Here is a 27,018-nt window from a genome sequence, read left to right as displayed (position 1 = left end):
CCTCCCCGGTGTGACCTCATCTGACATCCGGGACCCCGCCTCCGCCGGGGGCGTGACCCCGAGAGAGACCCCAGGACCTGTCTCTCAAGGAGACCTGACCCGGACCCCGCCTCCCCGGGGGTGTGATCCCGAGAGTGACGCGAGAACCGGCCTCCCTCGGGGACATGACCCTGGATCTCCGCCTCCCCCGCAGACCTGATTCGGACCCCGCCTCCCCAGTGTATGTGACCTGAAGTGAGACCCGAGACCCAGCTCTCCCAGACCCTGACCCCAAACCCTGCCTAACCCGGGGATGTGACTTGGAGTGACACCGGGACCTATCTCTCCCAGAGACCTGACCCAGACCCCGCCTCTCCCAGGGTGCGAGCCGGAGTGTGACCCCTAACCCTCCTCTCCCTCAGACCTGACCCCAAACCCTGCCTATCCTGGGGGTGTGACCCCGACCCCGCCTCTCCCGTAGACTTGACCCGGACCCCGCCTCCCCGGGGATGTGACCCCGAGTGACACCCGGGACCTCCCTCTCCAGCAGACTTGACCCAGACCCCGCCTCCCACGTGGGTGCGACCCCGAGCGTGACGCGAGACCCCGCCTCCCAGGGCACGTCACCCGGGATCCCCGCCTCCCCCGGGGCGGGCCGGACGGCGGAACCAATGAGCGCGCGGCGGCGTTTCCGGCGGGACGCTTAGGAGGAGACTCGAGTCCGCGACCGACGGACGGCCCGCGCGGGCCCGCGTCCCGCCATGAAGTTTCGGGCCAAGATCGTGGACACGGCCTGTCTGAACCACTTCACACGTGAGCGGGGGCCGGGCCTGCCGCGGGGCGTAGAGAAGAGCGCGGGCCGGAAGGAGGCAGTGCGCGCGCCGGGGGGCGAATGGGGAGGGGCGCGGGCCGCGGGACGACCGGGTGGGGGTGGTGCGGGGCTGTAATGGAGGCCGTGGGCCCGTGGGAGGGGCGGCGGCGCGGGGGTGGGGGGACAGGGGTGCGCGAGCGGGGATGGTGGGCGGGAGGCCGCGGGAGGGGGTACGGGAGAGGGGGAGCGGGGATGGGGGCGGGGACCACGGAAGGGGTGGTGGCGCGGGGGTGGGGGGACAGAGGTAGGGTGACGCGGGTGGAGGGCGTGGGCCCGCGCGGGAGGGGTGGAGGTACGGAGACAGGGATGTGGGCCACGGGAGGATGGGGGGACAGAGGTGGAGGGAAAGGGATGGGGGTCGAGGGGCGCGGGGATGGGGGGCGTGGGGATGGGAACCCGCGGGAAGGGGGGGGACGAGGATGTGGGCTCGCGGGAGGATTAAGGGATGGGGATTAGGGGGCTTGGAGCCAAAGGGGCGGGACACCCCTCTTCCCCTCCCCCCCCCCCCCCCCCCGCAGGATGGGGCCATGGGAGTGGATGGGGCTTCTCTTCGGGAAGGATTGGGTGAACGGACCTGGGTGGGGACAGGCAGGCATGAGAGCAGGTGCCAAGGATTGTTTACAGAACTTGATTTCCATCCCGGAAAAAAAGAGTTTTTTATCTTAAACCTGCTGCTGTCCCGGATGGACAGTGTGTCCAGCACAGACATCCCTTCTGGTCGGGCTGCACTGGCCCTTGGCCCTGCGCTGCAGGCCTGGGGGGCCCCATTGCAGGCTGAGCCAGTGAATGCCTCACTGGGCTCCAGTTAACCTCCCCGCAGCCTTCCTTCTTCATTCCGTCACTCCTGGTATGAGGGTTATTGGGGGCCAGTGTGACCGACCGTGTTAAAACCCCTTTCAGTGGGTTATTTTTCCACCAGCAGTTTCACCATGTTCAGGGGGTTGTCTAAGCTCAGTTGTCCTGGTAATTCCTTGCTTTAACCCCCTGCTGCAGGCGTCAGCAACATGATCGCCAAGCTCGCCAAAACCTGTACCCTCCGCATCAGCCCGGATAAGCTGAACTTCATCCTCTCCGACAAAGTGGCCAACGGAGGCGTGAGCATGTGGTGTGAGCTGGAACAGGTGAGCAGAAGGTTCTGGAAGCCTGTGGACCGCACCCAAAGGCCACTGCAAAGGGACAGAGCCCCCTCTTTTCCTGCCCTTAGGAGAACTTCTTCAGTGAATTTCAGATGGAAGGTGTCTCCGCTGAAAACAACGAGATTTATTTAGAGCTGACGTCGGAAAATTTATCTCGAGCTTTGAAAACTGCCCAGAATGCCAGAGCCTTGAAGATCAAGCTGACTAATAAACACTTCCCCTGCCTCACGGTCTCCATAGAGCTGGTGAGTAGGAGGGAGTGCTCCAGGACTTCCCAGCAGGGCTAGAAGTGGCTACAAGTCCAGGCTTTCTAATAGCACGTGGAAAACTAGTTGGTTTTATTTTTATTTTTTTTAAAGTTTATTATTTTTATTTCATGTTTATTTATTTTTGAGAAAGACAGAGCATGAGTGGGGGAGGGGCAGAGAGAGAGGGAGACACAGAATCCGAAGCAGGCTCCAGGCTTTGAGCTGTCAGCACAGAGCCCCTATACAGGGCTCGAACTCATGAACTGTGAGATCATGACCTGAGCCGAAGTCAGACATCCAACGGACTGAGCCACCCAGGCGCCCCTATTTATTTATTTTGAGAGAGACTGAGCGAGGGTCAGAGAGTGGTGGGGTGGGGGGGGAGAGTGAAAGAACCCCAAGAATTTCATGACCTGAGCTGAAACCAGGAGTCAGATGCTTAACCGGCTGAGCCACCCAGGTGCCCCTAGTTGGTTTTATTAAAAGCAAAGATGTGCCCACAAATACTTGTTTTCTATTGGAGTCAGATTCCCTTGTGTATAAATAGTGCTGCAATCACACAGTACTCAGCTGGGACGCTGCCTCTGCCCTTGTGGGAACACTTCTGCCTCTGCTCCAGTCTGCGTGTCCCTGCATCTCTGTTCCTCTTAGAGGTGTGGTCCCTTCATCTAGAAATCATGGTTCTTATACATTTTCCCCTTTGAAGGGTTTTCCCTACCTCATCTGTAACCCCTTTAGGTGATCTCTTGGTCTCCCAGAATTGCTGTGTGTTCAGTGCTGCTCCCAGAAGAATCTGACACCTGCTGCCTCAGGACGTGTCCCCCTTCCCCCAGACTCACAGCTCACAGGACGACGTTCTCACGTCTTAATGTGTTGTTCAAAGCCATGTGTGCATGGCCCCACCTATGCCATCTTGGAGCCACATCGCCTACTCCCACTGTCTAAGTGGTTCCCCGGAGTGTCCCATTCTAGTCCAGCTCCCAGGCTTTGGGGACCCTGGGGCTCCTGCTTGGAATGTCCCCTTCTCACTCTCTGAAACCCCCTCTCCCGTTAGTGCCAGTCCAGTGCCGCTCCTCCCATCGGCAGCCTCCCCCTCCCCGTGCTGTGTGTGCTGTGCCCCACTCTGGTGCGAGCGCTGTGCGCAGTTTGAAGTTCTTCCTGATAACGGATTCCTCACCTGTTCACTATGTTAGAGCCAATCAGAGTATTCCCCACCTCAGGACAAGCTTGTGTGTTTCCTCACTTGTTTAAGGAGAAACAGGATAGCGACGTGTGATGCTTTCTGTCTTAAAGCGCAGGCTAGGGGTGCCGGGGTGGCTCAGTAGGTTAAGCGTCCGAGTCTTGATTTTGGCTCAGGTCCTGATCTCACAGTTCATGAGTTGAAGCCCCACCTCAGGCTCTGCACTGACAGCGTGGGGCCTGCTTGGGATTCTCTCTCCCTCTGTCTCTGCCTCTTGCCCGCTCACACTCTCTCTCCTTCTCTCACAAAATAAATGAATAAATATTGTAAATAATTAAAAATAAATAAATAAAAGGGCAGGATACGTCAATCTGTTGTTTCACGGAAGCCCCTGGACACGGATAAACATGGTTCTGTCCAGCAGTGTAGACGCTGCTGCATGCTGAGCTCACAAAGAACAGTCACGGTTCCTTCAGCAGACGGGTTGGCTTCTGCCTCACGGCTTCACATGTAGTGAGGGACAGGGTTCCCCTTGTCCCCATCTTCCCACCATGTTGTGGCACGATCTGAAATGTTGTCTCTCGGAGAGGCCTTTCTTGCCCTCCGTCTGGGAACTTCCCCAAACATTCATCTGGTCACTGCTTCATTTTCCTCCAGGCTGTGACCAGTGTGTCACATGCAGCTCAGACAAGGTTGTGTTTGTTTTCTTGCTTCCTGACCCATCTGTGTCCCTGGAACATGGGGACTGTGCCTTACTCCTCACACTCCCGACTTCAACAGGGCTCAGCAGGACAGGCACCACACTGGAAGTACTTGTTTTATGGACTCGGGTGAAAGAGTCGAGAACATTCCACGTAGATGCGGGGTCGGCTTCTACTTATTCTTCAGTTACTCTGGTTTTTATACATTGACGTTATGAAAACATGTTCTCTCTCGGCAGTTATCAGTGTCGAACAGTAGCCGCATTGTGACACATGACATCCCCGTTAGGGTCATTCCTAGAAAATTGTGGAAGGATCTGCGAGAGCCTACAGTCCCAGACGCCGACGTGAGTGATGCCCGTCCTCTGCTTGCAAACTAAATGGTGTGGTTTGAAGTCCCTGATTTTAGTTACGGTCTTGCCATATGTTTCATTTGAAGATTGTATGTACCTGGGAGGAAACGAGAGTCATTTTTAAAGGATTCTCCAGGGAAAAAATTGGAATGTTTGCCTTCTGTTGTTTATATAAAATACCTTTAGACCATGCTGCTCATGGTAGAAACGCCACACGCTTCACACTCAGGACAGAGAATGTCCTGCTCAGTCGTAGTGCTTCCATAAGACTAACCTAGAGTAGTCCTTGGGGGCAAGGTCACTTCTGTCCGTTTCCCAGAACTCGAGTTTTCCTTGTCCCATAAGGACTGGTGTCCAGGGTTCGTGTAAAAGCGAGGAGGGGTTGTTCCGGGCGTGCTGCCAGGAGTCCCAGAGCCCCTGACAGTGAGCGTGGTGCCAGAGGGTCCCTTACATTTTGCTCACAATCAGAGCAAGAAGGAATTGTGAAAATATACTGCGTAGGCTATTTACTGGACTCTGGGAGGCCATCCACACCGACCGGGAGGAAGACCGCGCTGTCTCAGGCAACGTCGGGGGCCGGGTCTGAGGGTCTGAGCGCTGGGGCCCGACCCACCCGCAGTGTCTGTGAGGTGGCAGGTGGTCCTGCGGGCTGTGCTGAGTCCCGTCCCCTGGGCGTGCGCAGGTGCACTTCAGCGGGAGGGCTGCCCCCCCGGGAACCGGGAGGACACCATGGGGACGTGGGCGCCTGGGCGCGTACCGGTGCACGTCAGCGGGAGGGCCACCCCGTTGGAACCAGGTGGACGCCACGGGGACAAGGGCGCCAAGGTGTCCTGGAGGCAGGCGGGCGTCAGTAAGGTTGTAGGGTTGTTTTCTTTTCCTAATTTTGTTTTTTTTTTTAATTTTAATTTTTTAATGTTTATTTATTTTTGAGACAGAGAGAGACCGAGCACAAACGGGGGAGGGTCAGAGAGAGAGGGAGACACAGAATCCGAAGCAGGCTCCAGGCTCCGAGCTGTCGGCACAGAGCCCGACACGGGGCTCGAACCCACGAATCCCAAGATCATGACCTGAGCCGAAGTCAGACACTCAACCGACTGAGCCCACCAGGTGCCCCTCTTTTCCTAGTTTTAAAGGAGCTCTGTTCCCACAACTTGGAAACAGGATTTCAGAGCTTCTAAGCAACTGCACGTTTCCGACATAGGTGGTGAGCACCGTCCGTCCTTGGTTGCGTTAATGGTTTTTCTCCTCCATTCTGCAGGTTAGCATCTATTTGCCAGTCTTGAAGACCATGAAGAGCATCGTGGAAAAAATGAAAAACATCAGCAATCACCTTGTAAGTGGTCACTTGTTTAGCGAAGAGCTTTCCCAGCATCTTGGAGGTGTCAGGCTCGGGCTGAGTGTCCTGGGAGGAAGCCTCGCCCGGCAGAGGTGTGGGTGCATCCTCGCTCACCTGGTGGCGTCCCAGGGCGCAGGTCCCCCTGCCGAGGCGGGCTCGAGGACCCGGCCTGTGGTGGAGAGCCTGCAGTGTCAGATGCCCTGAGAAGCTGTTCTAGTGCTTTTCAGCCCCCTTCGTAGTGGGAGCCTTTGTGTTTGCCCTGACCCCTCGTAGTCGTGTTTATAGTGCGTCAGGGATGCTTTCAGCAGATTCTTGTGCCCCGGACAGAGCGTCACGTTTCGTTTGATGTGTGTTTCTTTAACAAATCATTGGTATCAGCACAGCCGAGCGTCCCGTCCACGTACCACGTGTCTCGGCGAGCGCAGGTCCGAGCTGTCCCAGAACGCTGGTGTCCTGTGATGGCTTTCACATCGAGCCAGTCGTCAGGCTGGGGGCCGCCTCTGCGGCAAGTCCAGGCACCTGCAGAGAGGCTCAGGGAGGCCCACAGGGAAAAGCAGGGCAATTAATCCAAGGATCTGGTTGTTTGTTCTTTCGGTCCCATGGAAATGAGTCAGCAAAGTCACTGAGACAGACCGAGTCATCGGAGGTGTTTTTCTCTTCTCTGGAATGTTTAAAAACAAAAAGTTTGTGGCGCGGCCACTGCAGTCTGGAATACTCGGTGGAAAGTCAGAGTGGCCAAGTGCATAGTGAGCATGACTAGATGACCAGAATTCTGCATCTGAAGGTCGTGGCAAGAGAATGAGGGAAGAGAGGGCGCTAGCACTCTCGCATCCCCGTCCTGGAGGCGCTAGGAGGCCCTTGCTGAGACTCACAGCCTTGTCCCCACCTCCTTCAGTGGGGGATGCAGCCGTGGGGTGGTGCGTGTGGGACCCATGTAGGAGCAGGGAAGACATGTGCGGGGGCCAGGAGTCCCCCCCGTCTGTAGGTGCCACCTCAGACTCCAGCCCCTGAGGGCTTGTCAGCCCACCTGAGCTTCCGGTTCAGGATGGGAGGTGTGTGTGTGCTGGGGTCTGACATGGTTCTGCCTGCGCCCATGGTGGGAGCTGTGTCCTGCTATGTGTCACCTGTTAGCTTACGAGCCACTTAGAGCTATGTACATCAGCTTAATGGTGACAGCAGGTGGAACAGTGTCGTGACCTGGTGGCAAAGGGGAGTCCTCGGGGCCACACAGATCTGGGCCCCCTCCTGGCCACTCTACCCAGCCTATGGGCCCTGTCCTGGGTGTCACCCGAAGTGGGCAGGATCGCGCACCTTCACGGGGGCTTTGCGACTTTCCACAGATGGAGAGGTAGGTACCTTATGTTCAGTGCTCAGTACATTGAGTCAGCGCTGCAGAGTGGTAGGTAATTACCATTGAGAAGATCACTGGAAGAAGCAAGATCCCATCTAGACCCTTAAGAGACAGAGGATGTTGGTGAGGGCAGCGTTCTGGTGAGTTCCAGAGTAGACATAAGCAGCCAGGTGTCAGAGACCCGTCGTCGTTTGTCAGTTCCCTCCCTGGGTAGTGGCAGAACGGTGGCCGTGCACCAGACACTGGCTGTGCTCAGGGGACGTAGAGCTAATCGTGTGATGTCTCAGATTTCTGGATTCAGAAGAAAGTGGAAGAGAGCGTTAAAGGCTGAAGTGAATCCGGAACCACCGTGAGCTGCTTTCCTGAATTAAGTCTATATAAAACCACTGTTTTTCAAAAGCAGCGAGAGTTTACAGATTATTGTGTGTTGTTTTAATCCCATAGTATTTCCAGATTCTATGGGAGTGCGCTTAGAAATACAACGGTGTATTTCTGGGTTCACCAATAAAGTTGACAAGAAACACTTAACGTTTGAAGGCATGATTCCGATATTATGCAACCGTGAAGTTGGAGGACTGTTTTCTACTTAATGTTAAAAGTCTCAGGGGTGCCTGGCTGGCTCTGTCATGGAGCATGTGACTCTCGATCTCATGGTCATGAGTTCCAGCCCCATGTTGGGTGTAGAGATTACTTAAAACTATAACCTTAAAAAAAAAAAAAAAAAATGCCAGGGTGCCTGGGTGGCTCAGTCAGTTAAGCATCTGACTTCAGCTCAGGTCATGATCTCGTGGCTCGTGAGTTCAAGCCCCCCATCGGGCTCTGTGCTGACAGCTCAGAGCCTGGAGCCTACCTCGGATTCTGGGTCTTCCCCTCTCTGCCCCTCCCCACTCGTACTCTGTCTCTCTCTCTCTCAAAAATAAATAAACATTAAAAAACATATTTTAAGTAATAATAAAAAAACCCTCAGAAATACTAGCTCAGTCAAGTTCAGAAAGGTTTTGGTTTTGTTTCTAGAATGAGAAATGCTCGGAGTTCACCGGTGTCAAGGAATATGAATGAGGGGTACTAAGCTGCTCACTCAGTGTAGGTAGACGTAGCTGCCTCCAGCGTGCAGGCAGGGCACCTCCACCATCCTAGGTCCCCCGCTGCCCCTTTGTCTTTCCACTGCCTCACACGCCGTCCTGTACTGGTGGGTGAACAAGATGTTGACCTGCAAACTGCCACACGGGCTCCCCAAGACCTGCTGGCCGTTAGAAGTGGGCAGATGCGGACTTGGGAAGAGAAATCAGATCAGATCAGTGAAACTGGAAGCTGTTCGGTGGCACAGATCTTACTATGAACATCACTGGTAGATCCTGTCCCGTTAAAAAAACCCCAGGGTTGGTGTGGAGGGTGGAGCTTGGAAGGAATGTTGTCTGACCCTCAGAAGCCTCACAGGCCGGAGAGAGGCCCCCGGGATGGGAGGGTGGGAGGTGGGTCCTGTGGTGGTGTGCTGCCCCTCACAGGCAGGGGAGAGGCCGGGATGGGGGGGTAGGAGGCAGGGGGGTGGGGGTGGGGTGGCCGGCACCCTGTGTGCTGGGGGTGCGGAGGGGCACCAGCGACTGGACGCTGCAACGTCTCCAGACCTTTCTGAACTTGGAAATCTCCCCTGCCAACCTCCGTGCCTGGTTTTTAAATAGAGGATCACATTCCCACGAATTCTCAAGGTTTTGTGGTTATGCTGCATTTGTAGCTATGACCCAGGGTGCGGCCAGCTGAAAACAGGGCAGTTGGCCAGCTTCTAATTTCCTTGGTCCCTTCCCGTGTGTAGTAGTTGTCAGAGCAGAGCGTGGTTCTACGGTCTCTGCCCGTAGGCGGTGGGGATGCAGGTTGTACTGCACAGGGACGGTGAAGGGCTCACAGTCCTGTAGAGCGGCAGTCTATCTGGTCACTTGGGAAGGACTAGTGGGGGCAGCACCGGTTAGTCTCTAGGTGCACAGGGTCCGGTGCGGCCCCTCCAGTGTCTCCCTGTGAGCGGGGGGCTCTAATGAGGGGGGAGAGGCCTGGGGAGGGACTGGGGGCTTTTCCATCCCCTCAGAAGCCACCATGGGCTGTTTGGGGCCAGTTTCCCTCAAGGCGCGGGCAGCGTCCCCGGAGGTGGCCCCTCTTCTGGCTCTCCTTTTGGACGACGTGGACTTCCTCGTGTTTTACCTGTGGCTCTCTTCAGGGCGTGTGGTCTCTCTGTTGCTCCATAATTCCTGTTTTTCATCTGTTCGTCCATCTCATTTCCTCTTACTGCACTCTCTGGGCCCACCTGTGCCTTCCTGGTCTCCTTCCCTCTGCGATCCTCGATCCTCTCATCTCATCCGCTCCCACTCTGTGCCTGCATGAGGTCTGGTCACCTCCCAGCTCCCCCGACTCTTGACTCAGGCTCTTTTTTCTCATCTGTCCCCTTGATGAGCCAGACCTAATCCCTTACACTTCGCGTCCACTCTGTAGCACCTGCGGGCTCCAGATGCCCTCTGGCCAGGGGTTTCTCTCTCTCTCTCTCCCCCTCATCCCCCTGCCACAAGATCTCCATTTGGACCCTGACCACAGACCTTTCAGGAGTTCTCTTAGAGCGTGGATTTTCATTGTAGCTGTGGGAGCGGACCAGATGATTTCTCGCTCCAGAACTCTGCGTTCTCAGTCCTGTTGTGGCCACAGCTTGTCACAGCACGCTGCCGCCCCCCTGCGTGCCATAGCAGCCCTCCCCGCATCACCTCTCCCTCTTTCTCCTTCTCTCCTGTAAGCCCCACACCCCTGTTTCGCTCACCTTGAACATTTGCTCCCGGGGTTTCTTCTCAGCACAGGCTCTTCCTGCGGCCTCCCCCCGCCCCTTGCCCCATGTGCCCTGGCAGCCCTCCCCCCCCCCCCCCCACAGCTTCCGGGCCTCCACTCAGGGGCCCCCTCTGGGCATTTCTGAGCTCCCTGTGTCGCTGGTGCTGGGTGCGTCTTGGTGCCGTCATGGGGTGGCCTTGTCACCTGGTTTCATGGAAGCTGATGTCTTCTTTCCCCCTTTACCCCTTTTGTTTTGCTTTGCTTTTTTAAGACTGTAAAATACTCAATTTGCAGATCATTGAAGCAAACCTAAATGGAGAATTGAACTTGAAAATAGAAACGGAGCTAGTGTGCGTTACAACCCACTTTAAGGATCTCGGGAACCCTCCGTCAGGTGAGTTTTCTGGCGGGTTGTGTTTTGCCTTTAATACGTTGTTTCAGGTGCACAGTTGCTGAGATCTCTGCTTGGAAAACGGGTGGAATTTGGCTGCCCGAGTTTCACGCTCGGGGAGAGAATAGACAGCCGAGGCCAGAGCAGGGAAGGTCGGCCTCCCGGGCCTGAGGGCGGTGCCTGCCCCTTGGTCCCCCGGAGCCCTGGCGGCTCTTCAGTGCCCGTCTGCCCGCTTCTCACCTGGGGCGGCATCACAAGGTAGAGAAGGTCTCCTCCCTCCTGCGTACGTCCCAAGTGTTTATGAAATCAGATTAACAGATAGATGCCTTCCTCACCTGACAGATTTTTCCTCCCTACACGGCGACAGAGACCGTGGGACCAGTTCAATAGCAGGGGACAATGGGGTCCCTGACTGGGTGGTCTGTGCCTGCAGGGCTCGAGGCCTGGATGACACACTCGGCGGGTGGTGCCGCGGTCGCGAGGCAGGGTCCCGGGGACGTGCGCCAGTCGTGTGAAACCGGCTCAGCTCTGCGCAGCCTCCCTCCCGAACACAGGATGGGCCACCACTTTTACAGTCCGGATCTATCACCACAAGTTGGCTTGTCGATGACCCGTCGTGGCATAGCGTAGCGAGGGGTTTTCACTTGGTGGCGAAGGGCGTACGTTCCTGCCAAGGGAAATCCGCGTGATGCAGGCTTTGCTAATCGTTGTGCGGGGGGACTGAGCTTGATGACACTGGCTTTCTTTAGTTTGATAAATTGCACAGAGGGTCTGGTCTTTGGTGTTTGCCGGAGTTGCAAGGACCTTTTCTCTCGTTTCATTCCACTTTAGAACAGGCAGTCTCGTATTAGCGCCTGACAGTCCCCGCTCCTCCGTGTATGTCAGGGGACTGACACATGCGTTTTTCTTCCACTGCCGTGGGGACAGCAGGTCAGATTTCATGTCACTGTAAGTGAAGATTCTCTGGAAATCTGCCACGTAGTTTAAAGAGAAGGACTTGATAAATGCTCGCTTAGCGTCTGGCAGCGTCTCCAGGCTCCAAGAGCCAGCAGTCACGTGGATCATTGATCTAAACAGGCAGCTTGCCGCCTCCGGGCTCCCCCGACCCCCGAGCTGTGCGTGTCGTTTCAGCCTCTGAAGACGCATCTCAGGATAGAAACCCGGGGCAGATGGCCGAGGTGCGCATCGATATCCGGAGGCTCCTGCAGTTCCTCGCCGGACAGCAAGTGAACCCGACAAAGGCCGTGTGCAGTGAGTGCACGTTCAGGTCGCCTGCAGGGGGTGGGGGGGGGGCGGGTCTCGCATCTGTGCACTCTCCTAAGTGCAGAACAGCTCGGTCACGTGGGCCCGTTTCCCAGGGCAGTTTTCCCGGATTCAGCAGCACCTGGAGATTCTGATCCGGGGCCCTGCAGCCACACTGGCTCGGCTGCCTCGCCCAGCCACCACGTGTGGGTCTGCGCCTAAGGAGAAGCTTCCGGAGGACGGCTGCTGGTCGTCCAGGCTGCTGTGTTAATCTGGCCCGACAGCCTGACCCCACTGGACTTAGACTTAAGGTCCCCTCGTATGCCTTTATTTCCCCTCTGTGTCTAAACCTGAGCGGTTCCTCCTCCACTCCCGTTTCTCCCGTCTCTCCCGTTTCTCCTCGACTGCTGACTTTTCCTGCTGGCCCTGTGACTGTGGTGGGTCCTGTCTGTCTTCCTCGGCCATACACCTGCCTCTCGGCTCTCGCCATTTATTGGCCACACGTGAGGGAGGGCTTACTCGCCCTGAACTTTTCGAGGCTCTTTCTGTATCCTTGTCACTCTGACCACAGCAAGTGGAAGGGAGCTACACCTTTTGTGGAAGAACCGTCAGGCTGCATGTGCAGCACCAGTGGGCGGAGCCGGGGACGGCCGCCAGATCGCCCGCACCCAGGACAAGGAATAGAAGATGCTAGGTGGCTGTGCCAAGGAATGCCAGCCCTCCAAGAGAGACAGGAAGCGAAGCAGATCACGGGTGGGCAGTTAGCGCGTCAGGAAGGCACTGGAAGGGGTGAGGGGGTGTGAGGGGGTGTGTGGAGGACAGAGGGCCGGGGCGAGGGAGGGAGCTGGCACAGCTGGGCCTTAGGGCGGGTGCTGGTGTCCGCCTGCACCGAATGCTGAGAACCCTTGGCCTGGCCTGGCGCACGTTCATGATGCTGAGGGCGGTGGCTGTGTCTCAGCGCAGGGTCCTCACAGACTCCAGACAGCTCTCCCACCTGCTGCCCAGGCTCCTGACCGCTGCCGGGGTGGCGCGACCGCGGTCCTGGCTAGCGGTCCAGGTGGTACCTGGGTCCCGCAGCCCCGACCCCCATGCAGCGCGGCGGCATTGGCCCTGCGCATGCCCCTCGCCCTCAGCCCTCATGGCCCGCCCAGGACAGAGAGCTTGTCTGTTCTAGGTGAGGCAGCCGTCTGAACTGCCTGTGCCTTGGGGAAGGTGACTTGGAGTCCCCAGAAGTGGCAGATTGTGACAAAGCAAAATTGGATTGCTCCTACCCTTTCCTTAGTCCCTCAGCCCTGCGTCTGTGCCTGTAGTTTCCGCCTCCGTGGTGGCGTCCCCCCAGGTCCGCTTCTCCACCGTCCCGCCTCCAGGGCATGCTGGCTGCCCTTTGTCCTCAGTCTCCAGCCACGCGGCTCCTGGAGGGTGTTCCTGCTGGTGCCGTGCCCCTTCCCGGCCTCCATCACCCTGGGACTGCTCCCTCCTTGGCTTGGCACTTGCGGCCGGCCCACCCTGACAGACTTCATCCAGCCCCAGCCCTGCTTGCCTCTGAGGCCCCGCAGTGCGGCCTGCCCTTGGCTCCCGGGCACAGTCCTGCCCCCGCCCCCCTCAGTGGCTGTGGGCCTGGCCGCTGCCCTCACTCCTGTGCTCACTGCTGTGGAATCGAGCAGAGTGATGAGCTCCACCCTCTGGGCTTGTGCACCTGCCATCGCGCAGCGCGGCGCCTGACCCAGGCCCCTCCTGCACTCCGGCCTGCGCTGCAGCCTGTCCCCCGTGGTCTGCGGGCCCACCGTGCTCGGCCTTCTCACCTCACTTAGCTTGCTCGTGGGTGGCAGACACGTTTTCTTAGAAGGACACTTATTTGGCAAATGAGGGCCTCTCACCAGAGTCCTTGGCCTCGTCTCCCTGGCTGTGGGTGGTCACGTCGCGGGGAGTGGAGCCGCAGGGAGGCCGGGCTCCAGGAGAGGGGCCCCTGCGTGCGAGCGCTGGCTGCGGCCTTGTGGTGACAGGTCTTCTTCTCTCCCCAGACATCGTGAGCAACAAGATCGTCCATTTTGATTTGCTCCACGAGGACGTCTCCCTGCAGTACTTCATCCCCGCCTTCTCGTAGGCCGCGTCCGGCCCCCCTCTTCCCTCGGTTCCGTGCTGGTGGAACTGGAGCTTGCGGAGCACAGTTGGATAAACACACTACTTCGTGTTGCTTCTTGTTCTCATGTCTGTTTTGTTAAGACGCGGCAAAGAAAAGGAAGAGTTTCTTTATGCAGGCTTCAGGTAGCCGAGGCTTCTAGGAGCTGCCCGACGACCCTGGCTCTGCTCCCCCGGAGCCGGATGACGGGCGAGGGCGGCCCTCCCCCGCGGCCTTGGTTGCGCAGAACGTCACGGGGTCTGTGGGGGCTGTCTGGCTGCAGTGTGTGGAGCCTTAGCTGCCGGTCCTCCCAGGTTCCCGGGGCCATTGTCCGTCCTGGGTCACGATCCTCCCCCGTTCCGCCTCCCCCTGACGTTCGGATTCTTGTGTCCCTCGTGGTCCGTGGGCTGCCATGCTCGGCCTTCTGATGTTCTGGAAAGCACAGCCGCGTGTGTAGGGGAGGGACAGAGACCTCCAGTAGCCTGTGTTCAGGGCCGAGACCACGTCTCATCCCCCGGGGCCCCGCCCCGTCACGTCCCACCGTTGGCAGCCTCTCCTCTGCCCCGTGGATGGGGACGTCGTGAACAGTGTCTTAACTCACGCAACAAAGCCGAGAAGTAAGGCAGTTGCTCCGAGGAAGAGGAACAAGTGGGAAATCTGCAACGTGGAAAGTTTCCTTCATGGCCTCTTCTGAGTACTCGGTGCCAGCTGGGTATTTGAGCGCCTCTTCCGCTGCTCATCAGGTGAGTTCAGATGGGGCGGAACGTTTGTTCATGTCGCCCTAAGTGAGCACATCTCTCTTCGGCTTGTAGCAAAGTTAATTCTAGCTGCAGCGTCAAACTTAGAAATCGTGATGTTCAATGGGGCAGTGCCTGAAAATAGTTTACAAAAGCGGTTTGGCTCTGTTTTGTTTTTTTCTGTTTGTTTTGTTTTGGTTACAGAAAATGTATTAGTCACCAACCTGGAAAATTGTTTACTTTTGCTTATTTAAACGATTTTTAACACATAACGAAGATAGAATGCTGTTTGTGAGTGTAAGTTAGCAGTAAAGTAGCACATCCTTCATCTGTCCGACATAGCAGGGCCCGTTCTCTGCCCCAGTGCGTAGCCCGCGTTTGGCATTCTGTTGTCCGGCGTCAGGTGACGTGGGCACAGCTGCTCAGACACCTGAGATTTTGCCGAGTGGGTTTCGTGACCTGCCCGGGGCCACACGGCTGGTGGCGGGGATGGGAGTGGCACCCAGGCCCCGGCGTCTGATAGGAAGCCCTCTCCTCCAGGCTCTGCCGTGCGGCCGGAATGATGAGTCCCACCTTTCAGAATCCGTGTTCACCAGTCATTTCCTGAGTCTGGGAGAGTGTCATCGTCTTAAATCTGCTGTAGGATAGCACGTTTACATGCAGTTTTTAAATGTCCTAAACCACATGTAATTTCTCTCTGGTTTGTACAGTGTTAGTTTAAGTAATGCCGGATTTTGATGGTTTTATGGGTGGCCCGAGTCTGTGCGGACTGGCCACACAGCCTTCCCTGGGGGTCAGGACGGTGGGGTCTGTTTCTGATTCTCTGGAGGACTTGCGGCTTGGTGTTCCCCAGGGCCCGGCCTCAGGACCGGCCCCTCAGAGCCTTGAATGAGGATGGCTGTCCCTCCACCGCCAGGGAAGCTGGTGGAAACCGCAGACTTAGGGGAGCCCAGGGTGCCGCTTTATTGGGCAGTATACCAGGGTGAAAATCTGGTAGGTCGGGAATAGCGGTTTAGTCCGCTTAGAAACACGAACGTAATTTGAAAGGTTAACTTCTTTCGGGACTGGCACCTGGGAGTGCTGAGGTGTCTCAGTCGTGTCCAGCACCCTGGAGATACCCCCTGCATGGCTGTTCTGTGCTCAGGCCCCCTCCTTCATGCCCCCGTCCCCTGTGCTGGCTCAGAGGTGTGCAGGAATACCCGACCTGGCAGCTCATGACTAACGTCCTTGCGGGTCCCTCCGGGCCTGGCACAGGACCCACTCCAGCGACCCTGGAACATGACCTCCACATTTTCCTGGGCTGGAACCATGGCTGTGCCCAGACGGGTAAGGTGTTGAATGGCATTCAGGTTGTCATAGGTGTGGCCAGATGGGCGGGGCTTCACTTTGAAGAGATAAGGTTGTGTCCTTTTATGTGGATTCCAGTGGGGGGTCCGGGAGGAATCCTGAGCCCCTAGGGTGTCCTTGAGCCAGCAGGTAGGAGCTCTCTGTGGGGGACAAGGAGATACCTTAGCCAGCAGACAGTGCCTGCTGGGGTCGGGTTGGATATTTATTACGTGTGGAGCCTTCAAGGAGCCTTCAAAACAGCCATGTGCCCTTTCATCCACTACTTGTGCTTATAGGAATTGACACACGGATTATAATCAGAGGTGTTCTAACATTCTTGTACTGAAACAACATGAAATATCCTAAATACGGGTTTATGGGGGATTTGTTGAATCATCTGTGGTTCGACAGTATTTCCTACTCTAACAGCAACGTTGCAGAAGGAGTGCCCTGGCTGGCATGGTGTTTACGGTGCACCGTTTGTCACGGAAAGAAGCCCAGACACTCGTGTGTACTGTGTGACTCTGGTTCTGAGGACACGAGTATCTATAGGGGAGAGAAGGGCTGGAAAACCTACACCAGCACCTACACCTGATCATTGCTGAATGTTTTACTTCGATCTTTGTAAACCAGGGTATTTTCTAGAACTCTTATGATGAGTTTTGTAACAAAAAAAAATTATGTTTTAAAGGACTAGCAATAATATTTGTTACTTGAATGCAGTCCATAATCACCTGGCAACTAGAGTTTCCGGAACATCGGACTTTAGATTCTGCATTTCCACACACATCCTTTCCTAAGCAGAAAGCTGAAGTCTCACTAGTCGTGTTGCAGGAAGGTCACAGCACGGCGTCCGCGTCCACAAGGTGCTCTGCATGGCAGCGTGATTGCCGCGTCTGTGGTGAGGGGTGCGGACATCTCAGGTCTGTGATGAGCGGAGACCCCTGGTAGCATGGGGCAGGGGGCCGCCTCCCTGAGCCCCACTGACCGTGACCTGCATGGGGAGAGCCCCTGTTCCCCTGGAGACCCGGGGAGATTTGGGGAGATGCTGACCCCAGTCCTGGGCAAGGCCTCTAGAGCTGAAGTACAGCCATTGGGTGAAAACCTCACACGAGACTGGTCCTGGGGGGTCTGCTGCTGGTCAGCAGTTACCGCACACTGTGACCACAGCTCCTGGCGGAGGGTGACCAGCCCAGCGGAACACCAGGGGGGGGGAACCCCAAGTCTGGTTTCCTGGGCGGGGTCCTCCCCTGCTGGCCGCGGCCACTCGGGCTGAGCCTCCCCTCCTGCTCTGTCCTCCCCTCTGCTCCTCTTACTGGGGGCACGCTGCTCACCTTCCGCGCAGGGGCTCCGCCAGAGTCCGGGGCCTGCAGTCTTGTCACATCGGAGGGTAACACTCAGTGTGATTTCGGGGTGCTGGCTGGCTCATCTGTTCCTAGTGACAGGGGACCTCCCTTCCTGTTGGACACGTCTGGGATGACCTGGAGTGGGTGGGGTGGTGGCACTGCTCGGCTGTGCAGGGGCCCCACCGCCTGAGGATTCCCGCCCAGACTTGCATGGCCACAAACGAGTTTCCCATGCTGATTTGCTCTCTGCTTTTTGATGTCTCAGTTATCTGTACACGGTAGCTGTGTTTGGTGAGGATGGAGGGGCCGCTACTCCAGATAAAGGGACAGAGGAGTGGGTGGCGCTGACACCAGTGACCGTACCCTGCTCACACTAACAACATGTATTTTGGACCCTAATAAATTCCCCCACCCCACGTGTTGCGCTTTTTAAATTGCTGCCTTGGAACAAGATACGTGCTAAAGTGGTTGTGTTAATTTACCATTCATAACGTATTTTTTAAGAGAAAAATCAAAGTGATCCCTAAATCTTTAGTGCCGAATAATGACTTCTGTGACTTCTGTGACTTCTGTGTCCTGTCCGTGGAATTGTTCTGTGCGACTTTGCAGACGGAGAGGGAAAGAGGGGTGGAGGGGAGAGGGAGGGAGGGGGAAGAAGAGGGGAGGGAGGGAGAGAAGGAAGGAGTGGGAGAGCAGCAGAGAAGGGAAGAGGGAGGAGGAGAAGGGGGCGGGCGGCAGGAGGGGGCGGGGAGGAGAGAACAATTAGAAAACAGTCAGGCTATCAGGATGTCCGCCCTGCCAAGTGGCCAGGGTACCGAAGCATTCGAGATCAACTTGTTGAGGTGTGTGAAGAGTGATCTGTGGATGTTTAGTTTACTTTTGAAGGCCGTGGGGGAATTGGGAAGATTTTAGAGGGACAGGTGCTGTGTGCTCATTCAACAAGTATCTGAATGTGTAAGACAGTTGCTGTTTTAGTCGCAGGCATAGGGAATGTGGTTTTCCTACCTGGAAACCTGCTCGGAAAGTGTGCCGTGAGCGCCCTCTGCTGGCAACGCGAGGTGCCGGCTCTGTGTCCCCGTCGCACACTCTATTCAGGGCATCGCCTTGCTGGAGCTACGGTGGAGCCTCACGCAGGACTCACCCTCTGCCCTGCGCACGGTAGCACCGGGTGGGCCGCCCATCTGGGGGGGCTGGGAGTGAGTGGGTGAGACCCCCCAGCTCCACCCACCCCCCAGCTCGCTCGTGATTGGTCAGCTGTCAGGGTGTTAAGGGCCAGGCTCACTGCCCCTCTCAGGACAGGGGACGGCTGTCCTGCGTGCAGAGGTTAGGGCTGCGAGCGGAGGCCCCCTGGAAGCGGTCTGCATGGGACCTGGCTGGAGGGCGCTCGTCCGAGCCCTGCCCCTGCTCCTGCCCCTGCTCCTGCCCCTGCTGTCCTTGCCGCAGCCCATTCCTGGGAGCAGCCCAGAGGAAGGTAGGGTCCCCTTTACCAGGATCTTTGCCCTCCCCTCACGGCTGGAACTTAATTACCAAATTCCCCCCACGCACACTTTGGTGCTGAGTCGAGACGAGAACGTGGTTGGGGTGGGGCGGGTGCCGCGGAGGCCTGAGGTCGGAGCATCTCGAGATGGGCAGTGCGTGCCCGTCCGTGCGGGCCTCCAGGAGTGGAGCCCACGAAGGCGCGGTTTGCTCCATAAGAGGTGGGGTGCCGGGCGTTGCCGTTGGTGCTGGCCTGCCAGGTGGGTGCCCGGCTAAGCTCCGTTCAGAGCGGGGAAACTGAGTCCTACGGTAACAGCAGGGCCCGGATCCGAACTGAGAGCAGGGAAAGGCCACCAGCCGTGAGGAACAGCATTCCCGAGGTGTTGGGCGCTCGGTGTGGTATGCAGGGTATGCGGGGCTGCCTGAGCGCTGGCGGTGGGGACCTCACGCAGTGCCACCATCAAGCCACCGTGTGTGTCTTAGCTGCCCTGAGCCTTCCCTGGAACCGGCAGGCCTCAGTTAAGTCGACTGTTAGCTCAGAGGTAGCACCAAAACTGAGCACTAAATCCCAAATAGAATTTGTGGCTCCGAACAGTTCTGAGTAGGTGGCTTTTGTTCATCAGAACTTAGCGAACACAAAGGAGGGGTGGAGGCTGCATAGGGTGCTTTGCCTTCCGGAAGGTTCTCCCAGGGGTTTGGTCCTGGTGCAGGGAAGTTGTGCGGAGAAGCCTCCAGGACTGGTGGCGGACGTCCTGGCAGAGCCTTAGTGGCTCCTGCCGAGGGGCTTCCAGGGCCGTTTCTTAGAGAAAGCTGCTAACTGATTCCCTCTGGAGTGTCTGTACCCAGCACAGCTGAGAAGGCCCTGCAGAGAGCGCCACCCTCACCTCCAGGCGTCCTTCCGCCCTCACAAGTGACACGGTGGTGGCCCCTGTTCACCGGCCGCAGGGCTCCGAGCGCCCACAAATCCCATGTCTGACACTGTACCTTGAAACGTGGCTGATATGATGGAGACGCTAAATTTTACGTATTTAATTAAACTCAAGTAGCCCAGGCAGCTGCGGCTGGCCCAGGGGACAGCGCAGGGACCTTAGTCCTCTCTGTTCCTTATCACGTCCAGCATCTTGGGTTGGCTCTGACGCCTGGAGCTCCATCCCCGACCCCTGGGAAGAAAACGCCCGGCCCGGTCCCCTGCCCGCAGGAGCGGATGTTGGCTCACAGGGGTCCTCATATTTGACAGGAAGGTGCTAGCCCCAGGGCTCTGGAGAGGGACTGTTTGCCAACTCGGTGGGTATTTGCACACAGTTCACTTTAAAGCCTGTCACCAGTAAAGCCGGAAGGTACACATTTCCCCGTGGGGAAAGGACGAAGGGGGCCAGAGGCACTGGGGAGGGCCATGTGCAGGGCCTGTGTGCTGAGCCCACCAGGGGCGCCACGCCCTGTTTACTCACCTGCCCTGCTGGGCTGCAGGGCCCCAGCAATGTTCTAGAAATCATAGGATTCAGAGGAATTTGCCTAAGTCGAATGCGCAGCCTCCTCAGTCTTTCTCCAGAGACCCTCTCTCCCTCCCTTCCCCTCCCCTCCCCCCACCGCCCCCCCCCCCCCCCCCCCCCCCCGCAAGGAGCTTCCCGTGCCTCTGCAGCCTCCTCAGTCTTTCTCCCAGGACCCCCCTCCCCCATCCTGGGAAGGAACTTCTGGTGCCCCCAGCTGACACCACTGTCTTCTCCAGTGACATGCACACCCATAAACAACCCCAGGCCACACAGAAGGGCGGTCTAGTTTTCTAGGTAAAACACAAAATAAGACAACCTTTTGTAAAATCCTTTATATTAAACTAAAATGTCAACGTAAAGAATTAAGGGAACTGACCGATAGTGAAAAAAGAGAGATGCTTATTGTGGGAGGACTCAGGCAGCCCTGGCGGCTGCAGAGGAGTCGGGGGAACGGCTGGGTGGCCCTAAGGGTCCTGTGTGGACTCCCAGTCAGTCCTTCTCTCCTCCCAAATGTGGTATCCGTGGTTGCAGTGTTTTCCCAGACTTATCTGCTGCCAGATGCCCTCTCCCCCTCGGGTGCTGGCCGGGGGCAGGCGGACACACAAGGACCCCCACCTACTCCAGGTGACTGGATGAGAGCAGCTTTGTGAGTTAGGGAAGCAAGCCTTTCTGATGGGGAGCATATTGCCAGCGGGTTTTCTGCTCTCCTGTGTTGGCCGTGTGTCCAGGAACGAGCATAATCTCCCCTACTTCCCTGTTTTCCAGGGGGCTCAGGAGGAAGCCGGCCGGCTGGCTGCTGTGGCCGGGGCCATGACCCGGGGACACCAGGAAGGACCTGGGTCCCGAGGGCCCAGGAGGCCTCTAAAGGCATTTCTGATGACTCAGAGAGGTGAGCAGCCCTGGTCTTAGGGAATTTGATAAGCTGTATTTTATGTTACTATTTTTAAAGATTTTAGTTCTAAGTAATACCTACACCCAGCATGGGGCTCAAACTCGACCCTGAGATCAAGAGTTGCACACTCCACCGACAGCCAGGCCGGTGCCCCCACAGTCTGTATTTAAAGCATGCATTCGGGAAATTTCTTAGGAATATTCTACTCTTACTTGAGCGTTGGGAAAGTGGGAACTTTTAAGGGAGTTGCTCAGAGAACTGTGCACAGAAATGAGCATTAGCCGACTTGAACCCAGCCCGTGGCGGGGAGGACTCCCGTGACTTCAGCCTGCGTGCCTGGCCTGTGGCACTGCCAGTGCCGAACCTGCCACTTCTCCGTCTTTGTACCACAAAAGCGTGTGAGCTCTGAAGGTCACTGCTGGACCGGTCATCGCCTGAAGAACGTGTATCTGCACTGGGGGCCCGGGCTAGCTCAGGTGGGGTGGGGCAGCACCAGGGTCTCGGGGTGTCTCTGCGGTAAAGCCCAAGGGAGCAGGAGGATTCGGGCTGCGGGGGCTGTCTTTACCCCCGCAAAGCGCCCTTCGCTCTTCCTGCAAACCTGGAATGCCCGCGGGAGTCCCAGAACCACCTGCTGCCCGCGTGGATGGAGTGGAGCTCTTTTCTCACGTCCCTTGTGCAGAGTGTGGGGCAGAGCCCGGGGCAAGCCGGGCGTCACCAGGGCCACAGACTGTACTCCATCTTCCCTCCGCACGCTCCATATGCACCAGCACAGCTGGGTCATCGACTCTGCCGTCGACCGCCTGCTGGCCATGTGGCGTCCACGCCCCTGCCCCCGACACAGGGTCAGTGAGGTGGCCCCCTCGGGTGCCCGGCCGCTGAGAGCGGAGTCAGGCAGCCCGCACCTGCATGTGCCCTCGTGTCCCTTCACTCCTCACGCCCAGCCCCTCTCCCAAAAATGCTTCCACTTTCATCACTGTCCACCCCCCAGGGCCCTTTGAAGGTGAAAGGAATCTGTCCTTTGGTGGAGTTTGCACGAGCCCTGTGCCCGCTTAGCGCTGAGTCTGTCTGGGCAGGCACAACCCTTGTATCGAAGAAACCCGTGTGAACAGAGGCCCCGCCGCCAACCAGGTGGCCGTGGTCCTGGCTGAAAACTTCTGTCTTGTGTCACATCAGTGCTGCCCCCAAACTGGCTGATTTTGGCTGTGACTTTGTTCCCCCTGATGTTTTTATCGCCTTGTTTTTCTTCGATTCTAAATCCCTCCAGCCAGCTCCCAAGGCCTTGCTGCAGGCACTCTTGTCATGTGTGTCCCTGTGTCCCTCTGTGGGGTGATCTCTTTGTCCTTAGAAGGACGGGAAACATATTGAGGAGGGGGTGGTTGACCTCGCCCCTTGGGGTCTCCGGAGTCACTGAAAGCAGTCACTGAAAGCAGACAGCGGCTGGTCTGTTTGCAGAGAGGGAAGGGATTGTATTGTGCCCTGTGCCCACCACACCACGGAGTTCAACTTAACATGTCTGTGTGCCTGCACGTGTGTGTGTCCGTGTGAGTGCGTGTGCAAGCGTGGGGGGTGTGCTGGCGTGTTTGTGTGAGTGTGCGTGTGAGTGTGTGCCTGTGTGTATATGTTCGTGTGTCTGTTGTGTGCATGTGGGGGGTGTATGTGTGTGCGTGTGTGTGTGTGTGAGTGAGTGAGTGAGAGTGGCGTGTGTGCGTGACTTCTGATGCCTCCTAGCCCTGAGATCTTGCACTTAGGACCCACGGTCCACTTCCAGGCAGAACGGTTACGGGCACGGCCCCGGCTCTGCACCTAACCAGACACACTGGAACCTTCTGGGGATTTTGTGATGTGTCAGTTTTACTGAGGAGCTGGGGGTGGGGTGGAAATCCTCTTGAAGGACCTTGGCAAGGAGCATTCCCAGAGCTTAGACGGGTAGTTGGGGCAACCGAAAGAACAAATACGAGAAAAGAACAAGGCAAGGCGTGTAAATAGCTGTTCTGGCAATTTCCCCGCAAGGGCCCAGCCAGATGCAGATTCTTTTGCTCTCCTGCCCGGTGCCTCTGTGTGCGAGGGGGCCCCCGCTCTCCTGCCCGGTGCCTCTGTTCGCATGAGGGTCTCCGCGGCTTTGGGTGTCCACGTTTCACTGGCTAGCACCAATCAGCAGAGGTGTCTCCCATACCAACTTCTGTGAGGCTGTGGCTGCGGAGGAGGACGTCCTGGGGGCTGGGTCACCCCAGTGCCCTGTGTCCCCTTTACCCTCAGGAAAAGGAGAGAGGCCAGGCAGATGGGGGTAGTGGTCCAGTCACAGCCAGAGCCAGCGCCGGGTCCCCAGCTCCGCCCCGGCCCAGCCGGCCCCGCCCCGCTCTGGAGAGGGAAGAGCTTCATTCCCACTGCCGGGAACTGTTTGGCTCGCGCCGTCTTGTCCGCACAGCTCGGACGTGTGAGCCATGCCATCTCGCCCAGGGGCACTCTCATGAACACACGTCCTCTGGGAAAGGGCCAGAGCAGGGCCCACCCTGGCCAGGGAGAGTCTCGTATTTAAACTTTCCTCTCAACCCCCCTCCCTGTTTTGTAGCGGAGAAGATTTTGACCTCTCCGGGCGCAATTGCTGTGCCGCCTGCACACCCCTGCACACCCCCCCCCCCCCCCCCCCGTGAGGCTCCCCTGCAGAGGGCGGACCGCATCAGGTGTGGTCTGCGGGCTCTTGGCAGCTGCCCTCCGCGTGGTGGGCAGGCCTCGCCCCAGGCCCCTGGTGTGGGAGGAGGCCCCCTGGGGCTTCCTGTTTGATCTGCTCCTACCCTTGGCAGAGACGACTCCAGTCTCCTCCAGTCCTCCTACCATGAGATACGGCGCGCACGATGCCAAATGGTCCGTTTCCTGTTTTCATTCTCTCGCTCGCCTGGCCTGCGGAAGACAGGTGTGGTTAGGGGCGGAAAGGTGTCCTTGGGATTACGCAGAAGCTGAGCAGGGGCCCTCAGCCGAGGACTAGAGGACCACCGTCGTCAGAACCCAGCCTCACCCGGGTCCCCGAGGTCCCTGTCTGCTCCATAAAGTGTCCCTGTCTGCCCTCTAGCGTCAGCTTCTCCGGGCACTGCATCAAGAGGCAGGTTTCAAGGTTTTGTAAAAGTGGGGTTTTGTCTTTGTAGAAGCCTGGTTTAAATTAAAGGATATACCGTCCCAACTCCACAGACGCGCAGAGAAGTGAGGGACAACCACGAAGTCTGCATGTGTTTTCACGAGGAGGCAAGACCCAGCCCCAGGGAGTGGGGTTCACGCCTGCGGAGCAGACACAGGGCCCGGGCAGCCCTTGGGTGACATCCCCAAATGGCACCCCCTGTCTGGTCAGGACCCCGGTCCCCACACCTCGGTTCGGGGCTATTTGACTCACCGCATGTGGATCTTCCTAGATGGCCGGCGGCCCCGTGGACCCAGGCACAGGTGCCCCTGGCCCCGAGGAGCCACAGCACATAGCGGAGCGACCAGTGCCCCATACTGGTCCTGGACACCACTGTACCCAGGGGCCTGGGCCTCTGAGCTGCGTCCTGGGCTCTGCGGGCATCCCCTCTGGGAATGCGGGAGGGCAACGTGAATTGTTGGCTCTGTTTGCACCTCGTTGAGCCAAGTTGCCTGTCTTCCAGGGTCTCCCTGGTCTCACTGCAAAAAGCACCTGCACTGGGGTGCCGGGGGGCTCAGTCAGTTAAGCCTGTGACACCTGGTTTCAGCTCAGATCATGATCTCACAGTTCGTGAGTTTGAGCCCCACATTGGGCCCTGCACTGACAGTGCGGAGCCTGCTTGGGATGCTCTCTCTCCCCTTCTTTCTCTGCCCCTCCTCTTCTTGTACTCTCCCTCTCACAAAAAAACTAAATAAACTAAAAAACAAAAAAAAAGTGCCTGCGCTCTCCCTCCCCGGTCCTCTGTGGGGATTACAGGGGAGGGACGTGCTGGCACCATGCTTTGTGACTGTCACACGGTGCACAGTCTCATAACCGCCAGTCTGGGCCCTTCCTTTCCACAGTGGTCAGGTCCACAGAGAGGAGTGTGGGCTGGCGAGGGGAGGTGTGGCAGGAGGGGGGCAGGGGCCTGGCCTGCTCTGCTCTCTGCTCCCCCCTGCCGACCGCCTGGAGGTGGTGGGGAGGGAGGGAGGGACCCTGTTCTAATAGTAAAATGAGGTGAAAATTCTGTTTCGACTCACGGTGTGAAAACAGGCCCCAAACTTGGAAAATGGTTGAAAAACCACAGAAGCAACTTTCCATCCATGTGAAGCCAACTGTGTGCTTCATTAATTTATGCAAGAAATCCAGGTGCAGATGGCAGAGCGGGCACTGGATGGCCATACTTGGTGCCCACCCCCGTTTGTCCCACCCCGTCAGGTGCGTCCAGACTGCCTGCTGCTGGTCCTCCCGTGGCACCCAGCCCCCGAGAGCGAGAGCCGAGGAGCACGGGGGTCCTCATCCCCCCTGCCTCCATGGAGCACCAGTCGGTAAGGGCCTGGGAAAGGAGAGCCAAGTTCACCGCCCTGAGTTCATCCCTGCCTGTGCCTTGTGGAGGGACCGTCCTAGCTGGGTTTTCCGGGTGAGGAAGTAGAGAATAAGAGGCCGCTGGCTTGCCCCCAGCTTGCCAGCAGGTGACAGGTCTGGGCTTCGGGACACTGGACCCAGAGCCTTCCTTACCCACCTCTCCTGGGATCCCCAAACTCAAGAGGGCATCACCGGGGCGTGGGGCTTGCTGAAACCAGATTATGGGGTTTCTGCTTCAGGCAGGTCTGGGTGGGGGGGTGCTGTGGCTGGTCCAGGGGCTGCACGCTTGAGAACAACTGAGTCTGTGAGGCTCCCCCGACCTGGAGCCACGTGATGGGGGCGTCCAGGTTACTGGGGGATGTTTCACGGCCACAGCACAGGACAGTATGTCCATTATCTTTTAAAATAAAAATTTTAGGGACCCCTGGGTGACTCAGTAAGCATCTGACTCTTGATTTTGGCTCAGATCGTGATCTTCTGGTTCGTGAGTTCGAGCCCCAAATCGGGCTGTGCGTGGAGCCTGCTTGGGATTCTCTCTCTCCCTCTGTCTGCCATTCCCCTGCTCTCTCTCTCTCTCAAAATAGGTAAATAAACATTTAAAATAAAAATCTTAAATGGTTGCCTGAAACTTAATTTCCGGTGTTACTGTAGGTGGAAGGGAATGTTTGAGTTCTCGGCTCTGGGCCATGCACTCGGTTACACGTGAGGAACTTCACAGTCTAGCACATGAGCTGGATTTAATGGTGTGTGTTGGTGGCCAGGGCTCAGGCGTTGGTGTTGAAAACAACGCGAAACCCACTCTCCTGATTCTTACGTGACGATGGTGGGGAATGGATTTTGGTCATCTAACTCCTTCCTCCTTTGGTGATTTCTGTTTATGTAATTTTATGACCGTGTATCTTCAGGATGTTTCCGTGTGATTTTTCCAGTTCGGGGACGTTTTCAGTCGTTTAGGAGGTCAGATTTTTCTTCTGCTAACCTGACCACAGTACTTCCAGGAATCGATGGGTTTCAGAGAAACGGAAGTCACTTTATTCTCCGTGGTCGTTCACAGACGTGCTCGTGGACGTTCAGGCAGGGGACTGTGTCATCCCTGGGTTGGCATATTGGTCTGTGCGTAGTTTTGAAGAAGCCTCAGCAACGTGGCTGCAGGTTAATCTTGTTCAGCTTTTATGAGCCTGAGATATGAATCCACTGGACTCTTGACAGTAAATAGGGGCATTGACTCAGAAATTTAAATTGGATTCGATATCGAATCCCAAAGTTGGGGAAGGTTGAAGCCGGTGTTACTGCTTGGCGGTGCTGGGGACGGGCCAGCCCTGGTGGCCAGGCTCCAGAACCCACAGTTTGGCGTCCTGCCCCCAGCTGTGAGTGTGGCTGATAGGGGCTGGAGGCTGGTGGTGAAAGAGCCAGGACGGAAACCAGCCCAGAGCACCGCCTCCTTTCCACACACATTCCCGGCCCCGCTCTGGGGGCTGCTGAGCATAGTGCAAGGCCAGGGCTCAGTGGAATGTTTTCAAAATATCTACACG

General features: G+C 57.3%; 2 protein-coding genes across 3 annotated transcripts in view; both read left to right on the top strand.

Moving 5' to 3' along the window:
- Nucleotides 1–557: 557 nt before the first annotated feature.
- HUS1 (HUS1 checkpoint clamp component) lies at nucleotides 558–13,781 on the top strand. 2 transcript variants are annotated; one of them, XM_019450988.2, is made up of 8 exons: nucleotides 558–792; nucleotides 1,844–1,971; nucleotides 2,055–2,231; nucleotides 4,355–4,462; nucleotides 5,727–5,801; nucleotides 10,249–10,348; nucleotides 11,477–11,596; nucleotides 13,609–13,781. In XM_019450988.2, the coding sequence occupies exons 1-8, from the start codon at nucleotides 741–743 to the stop codon at nucleotides 13,689–13,691; spliced, it is 843 nt and encodes a 280-aa protein (XP_019306533.2). In that variant the 5' UTR covers nucleotides 558–740; the 3' UTR covers nucleotides 13,692–13,781. The 2 variants fall into 2 exon arrangements, with proteins under 2 accessions (XP_019306533.2, XP_019306532.2); XM_019450987.2 differs by lacking the exon at nucleotides 558–792 and adding an exon at nucleotides 1,423–1,697.
- Nucleotides 13,782–13,909: 128 nt separating this feature from the next.
- Nucleotides 13,910–27,018, top strand: part of PKD1L1 (polycystin 1 like 1, transient receptor potential channel interacting) — a 124,819-nt gene continuing 111,710 nt past the window's right edge. Inside the window, 2 exon segments of the mRNA XM_053896689.1 lie at nucleotides 13,910–14,449; nucleotides 20,847–20,970. Coding sequence (XP_053752664.1) covers nucleotides 14,387–14,449; nucleotides 20,847–20,970 — 187 coding nt within the window. The 5' untranslated portion in view covers nucleotides 13,910–14,386.

Source organism: Panthera pardus, unplaced genomic scaffold (genome assembly GCF_024362965.1).
Source record: "Panthera pardus isolate Hobbes unplaced genomic scaffold, ASM2436296v1 HiC_scaffold_8, whole genome shotgun sequence".
Lineage (NCBI taxonomy): Eukaryota > Metazoa > Chordata > Mammalia > Carnivora > Felidae > Panthera > Panthera pardus.
The sequence above is the reverse complement of the archived record's forward strand: the minus strand, read 5'-3'. Positions and strand labels throughout refer to the sequence as shown.

Excerpts from the sequence above, each read along its gene's own strand:
- HUS1 (XM_019450987.2), top strand. The coding sequence starts at position 1,637 with ATGCCTCACTGGGCTCCAGTTAACCTCCCCGCAGCCTTCCTTCTTCAT. Across the intron at positions 5,802-10,248 it reads AAAACATCAGCAATCACCTT|ATCATTGAAGCAAACCTAAA; the intron begins GTAAGTGGTCAC and ends CTCAATTTGCAG. Across the intron at positions 10,349-11,476 it reads TCTCGGGAACCCTCCGTCAG|CCTCTGAAGACGCATCTCAG; the intron begins GTGAGTTTTCTG and ends GTGTCGTTTCAG.